Source organism: Antrostomus carolinensis, unplaced genomic scaffold, assembly GCF_000700745.2.
Source record: "Antrostomus carolinensis isolate BGI_N321 unplaced genomic scaffold, ASM70074v2 scaffold18907, whole genome shotgun sequence".
In the NCBI taxonomy this organism is placed as follows: domain Eukaryota; kingdom Metazoa; phylum Chordata; class Aves; order Caprimulgiformes; family Caprimulgidae; genus Antrostomus; species Antrostomus carolinensis.
Genome location: NW_010328311.1, coordinates 42,553 through 47,662, shown reverse-complemented (window position 1 = coordinate 47,662; position 5,110 = coordinate 42,553). Strand labels below are relative to the sequence as shown.

Here is a 5,110-nt window from a genome sequence, read left to right as displayed (position 1 = left end):
CTCAAATGTGAAGCCTGACTTGCTTCCCATAGTATCTGTCATAAGACCTTTGAGAGTTCACATTCAAAAGGCATCAACTGTAGTTCTACAAATAGTTCATGCTGCTCCACTGTTACAGTTGTGACTGAGTTTTAATATTTTAGTGGAAAAGGTGGCTAACTTAAATTATGAAATAGTGACTGGCTGCACTGAAATGCTGCTGCAGAAGCCAGCTTTACTCAAATGTAAAGATGTTAAAGTTTCAGTGGAATGGATCAGCCTAACAACAAGTGAAACCAGTAATTCAGATTAAATTTTGGTTTAATCTCTGCTGTGTAGTCAGCATTCCAATGTGGAAGGTGTATAGTATACTTCATCTTGAGGAGGGCAGCTTGGATTTTTTTAGTTAAGTGTCAAAATTCCCAGGGCTGGAATGGCCTGGCCAACAATGGTTTTAAGGACACTTGTTAAAGAACAGGAAAAACATAGTGATGTGGATGGTGTAGTTCAAATGTTGGCTCAGTACCTGTAAAATGGGCATCTTGTAGTAAGGCTCTTCAGGTAAATTCTTATGCTGAGAATTTCTCCAATTTAGTTCAGTATTAAGAAAATATTTACAGGACAATTGAGGTAACTTCTGTTTGTGTTTTGGGTTTTTTATCACTTGTGACCCACTGGCTAACTTAATGTTTATCCTTTAGGCTGTTGAGCTTATGGAGAGAAGTGAAATGCCTTGCCAGGCTCTAGTAAGAATGCTGGCCAAGAAACCTGGTTGGAAGGAAACAAATTTTCAGGTAATACATCATCTTTCAGTTACTAACAGTCTGCTTTTGTTCCCTAATGTAGGCTGTGCTTCCAGCTAAAAGGCTGTAGGTGCACATGTGTCATTGATGACAGGCCTAACACCATGACCACAGTTGTATCTGTAGTCAATGAGAATATAAACTCTGGAATTAGATTTAATTTCTGCTGACAGTTGAGTCTTAGACACAGCATTTGAAGATGTCTAGATGCATATGTATGTGTGCATATATAAGTTCTAAAAGTAGATAGCAGCTACCCAGTATTATTGGTTGTGTGTATATTTATACATATAGATATAAAAATATGTATTTATGTGTATACACACCATTTGTGTGTATAATCACACAAACCCATATATATACAAGTTTATGTATATAAAATATGTGCTTGTGTGAACACACTCATATATTCAAAGGTGTGTATACGTTTGTGTGTGTGTATACACAAATACATATTTTATGTATACATTTGTGTTTACCCATAAAAACATATATTAATTTTTTAATATATAGAATAAAAAGTTTGGTCCAAAATATCTGAAGACATGAATAACTTCCTTGCTGTTATGGTCGTTCCAGGTGATGCAGATGAAGCTGCATATAGTTGCACTGATTGCACAGAAAGGAAACTTCTCCAAAACTTCAGCACAGGTTGTGCTGGATGGTCTTGTAGACAAGGTTGGTGATGTGAAATGTGGGAGTAATGCAAAAGAAGCCATGACAGCAATAGCAGAGGCATGTCAGTTGCCATGGACTGCTGAGCAGGTGAGTGAGCAGCAAAGGTATTCTTCCAGTAAATAAACTCAGGAAAATTATGTGGGGTGTTCTTTTAGTCTGAGGAGTAAATCCTAAATCTTTCATTTTTCTCTGCTGTGTTAAGTTAAATACAAGTTCCTCCAAAAGAGGAAATAACAAGTAGTAAATCAATATTTTGCTGAACTACTGCAAAATCAAGTATACATCAGTAATAAAGGTATCTCTGGCTGCCTTAAGTTCTTCAGGAGCTTTTGAAGTTCCCTTCAGTTGCAATTCTGTTCTGCTACAGTGACAAAATAAACTTGTCCTCCTATGTTACCGCAGCTGTTTCTGTTTACTTGCAATGGCCTGTGTTTTTTGCAGGTGTCTTCACTCCTTTATTACAGTGCTTTATCACCTGGTTTGCCAGTGAAAATTCACAGTTAACTCTCTTCTTTTCCAGGTTGTGGCTATGGCTTTCTCTCAAAAGAATCCTAAAAACCAGTCAGAAACTTTGAACTGGCTTTCAAATGCAATTAAAGAGTTTGGCTTTTCTGGGTATGTCTTTTAAGTAGATTGCTAAGAGAAACTTGAATGGAAATGTTTGTAATCTAGGACTAAGAGTCTGTTCTTTGTCAGACTGGTCTGAAGAGGGTGACTGCAAGTGCATCTGAAATCTTGTTCCTTAAACTCTGATGCCAGCTCTGTCAGATGCTCTGCTAGCTCTAAATGTGTAAATGAAAGTATCTGACATTACTAATAGGATCCTATTACACTACTACATTTTTCTTTAACTTTATGTACTGTAGGAGTGGGCTGGGCAAGGAGCTGTGGTTTTGCATGTCTATTGTTCCCATTTCTACTTGGGTACACCTGCACCAAGTAGAATTTTATAATTTTTATAATTTTAAAACCCAAAACCTGACAGCCTACAGCACAGTACATACCAGTGTGCTTATTGCTCTCCTTGAGAGAGAATTTTGAGGTTGATAACAGGATGAAGTTTTAGCCAACAAAATAGCCATTATTACATCTGGTGCTATGAGGGTAAGAAATAGATTCTCCCTTAGAACCAGGGATAGCATTCCTTAATTTTTACTCACCAGTCTCTTAACTGAATGTGGTTGAGCATATGTAATACAGTTTATTCCTGAGGGGGAAAAAAAAAAATCTAAGCAGTGAATACTTGACATATTAATTGATTTGACTCCTTGAGCGATTACTATGCCTGTCCTAATTGTTTCATAGCTATTAAATGGATAGTAGCATTGATTAAGTCTGGAAAATAAATTCCCTTCTTTAGTAAATTCCACAAAAAGTATGTTTCCAGCAGGGTCATCTGTGTGTAGATGACGATACTAGAACAGCAGTGTTTGAGGTTGTATAAAAGAATCTTCCATGATGGCTTGTTTTCTCTTCTATTGAATTCAGTGGTGGTATAGAAGATTCAGGAATCTAAATCTCTCTTGTAAATTTGTTTTGGAAACTTGTGCCTTTTTCTGGAAGATCTTGAGACAGACTAAGAAAAAAAACACCTCCCCTTCATTACCTAGCTATGTATCAGGTGCTTAAAATGATTCTAGACTCATCCCTCAGGATATCAGTCCTGGTGATCATGTGGGTGTTGTAGTTTAAGAAGCCTTCTAGCTGTAATAATAGCAGTATTTGATATAAATTACCTTAGGTTTACTGTATTGGGTTTTGTAGTAGGCTGTTCCCCAAACTGATCTCTTTCAGTAGTTAATTAAAGAGCTACCATCTATACTGTACCTGGGATATGATTTTATAAGTGCAGACACCCTCTGTTTGTTAAGTTAGTTGTATTAATTTGTTCTTGGTCCCTTTTTTTTTCTTTAGCATATTGTGATGATTTTGTTTCTTGTTGGTGCTTCCTGTGTTGTGTTTTACTTACGGAGATATCTTTTTCCTGCAGACTGAATGTCAAAGCGTTCATCAGTAACGTGAAGACAGCTCTTGCTGCAACTAACCCAGTGAGTAACTTGGGAATTTTAATCCTGAATTATCATCAGTCCTTTTTTTGCAGACTGAGTGCTTTTATCTTCTTCCTCACAGGCTGTAAGGACTTCTGCCATTACCTTGCTGGGAGTCATGTACCTTTATGTGGGACCTCCTTTGCGAATGTTTTTTGAGGATGAGAAGCCAGCTCTTCTCTCCCAGATAGATGCAGAATTTGAAAAGGTATGAAGTGTAGCTCTCTTACTACCAAGTATCATTAAAACTACTTGGAAAGTTCAGAAGCTGGAATCTCTAGTAATACTATAGTCTAACTTATGTTTTTGTAAGTGAACCATATTTTTTAAGACAGCTCACCCAAGCAGCTGCAAACTCAAAGTCTAGCTATGTCAATAGTCACTCTTTTTAATAAGGAATTTCAAAAGTTTCTGGTTTTGTTTGAATAACATTATGTTTTAAAGTCTGTCGTCTTGAGACAGAGCATTTGTATCATGTACATGTTTTTATTTTTAATGTCAAATGAAAAACTGAAAAATAGCTGTTTCTGGTTTGTGTTGCTTACAGATGCAAGGGCAGACGGCACCAGCCCCAACCCGTGGCATTTCCAGGCACAGTGCAGGAGATGGGGATGATGGTGAGGAAGAGGAACAGGAGGAAGTTGGGAATGATGTTGTGGATCTCTTGCCAAGAACGGATATTGGGTAGGTTTGGAATCTACAACCTGAAGACATACTTCCACTGCAATTCAAAACTTTGTGTTTATAAACACCTTCTAAGCAGAAATCTGTGATGTTAAAGCACTCAAATACTAAAAGACATATAACAAAGAGAATGGGCTCTTTACCTTTCTTTTTTTCCTCTTACAGTGATAAGATCACAGCTGAACTAGTGTCTAAGATTGGGGACAAAAACTGGAAGATCAGAAAGGAAGGTCTAGATGAAGTGACAAGCATAATAAATGATGCTAAGTTCATACAACCAAACATAGGAGAACTTCCAGCTGCTTTGAAAGGTCGTCTCAATGACTCCAATAAAATCTTGGTGAGTTGTTCACAATCCTATTTCAGCTTTTTCCAGCTTAGAACTTAAGACAAACTGATTTCTGAACCTTGTTTATTACTCAGTCTGTTACAATGTCATGAAATAGTTGGAAAACAGGGAACTGTTTATTTCTAGACCATATATTTGCCTACTTTTACAAATATTTGCCTTTGTCTTGGCTTCAAAAAAGCCTTCAAAAAAGGGAAAATCTGCCTCTACTCTGAATGTAATGCGACCAAATCTAAACAACCAACTGACCAAACAGAAACCAAAAATGAAGTTTGAATAATTGCTCTGCTTGTGACAAAAGTGAAGTGTCCCTTGTTTGAAAATATTTCTAGTTGAACTTTACTCAGAATACAGAAATAATTTTTATCTATGTAATGAATTTGAATTCTGCAATAGGTATCATTGAGGGGTCATTCTAAAGTAAAAGCTTAGATGTACAGCAGTGTTCCTTTTCCCCATATGATTGGAGTTTTGCACACATGGTTGTAACAGTATTTTATTCAAAGCCTTTTTGTTTATGTGCAGGTGCAACAAACACTGAGCATTCTTCAGCAGCTAGCAACAGCAAT

At 36.9% G+C, this 5,110-nt stretch overlaps 1 protein-coding gene across 2 annotated transcripts in view; it reads left to right on the top strand.

The window, feature by feature from the left end:
* Positions 1-5,110, top strand: part of CKAP5 (cytoskeleton associated protein 5) — a 42,576-nt gene that overhangs the window by 16,616 nt on the left and 20,850 nt on the right. For both annotated transcript variants that reach the window (XM_010172214.1, XM_010172213.1), the window contains exons 15-22: positions 681-773; positions 1,362-1,547; positions 1,981-2,075; positions 3,451-3,508; positions 3,591-3,716; positions 4,056-4,192; positions 4,358-4,532; positions 5,067-5,110. The exon at positions 5,067-5,110 is cut by the window's right edge and continues 58 nt beyond it. In XM_010172214.1, coding sequence (XP_010170516.1) covers positions 681-773; positions 1,362-1,547; positions 1,981-2,075; positions 3,451-3,508; positions 3,591-3,716; positions 4,056-4,192; positions 4,358-4,532; positions 5,067-5,110 — 914 coding nt within the window. The remainder of the gene's footprint in view (positions 1-680; positions 774-1,361; positions 1,548-1,980; positions 2,076-3,450; positions 3,509-3,590; positions 3,717-4,055; positions 4,193-4,357; positions 4,533-5,066) is intronic.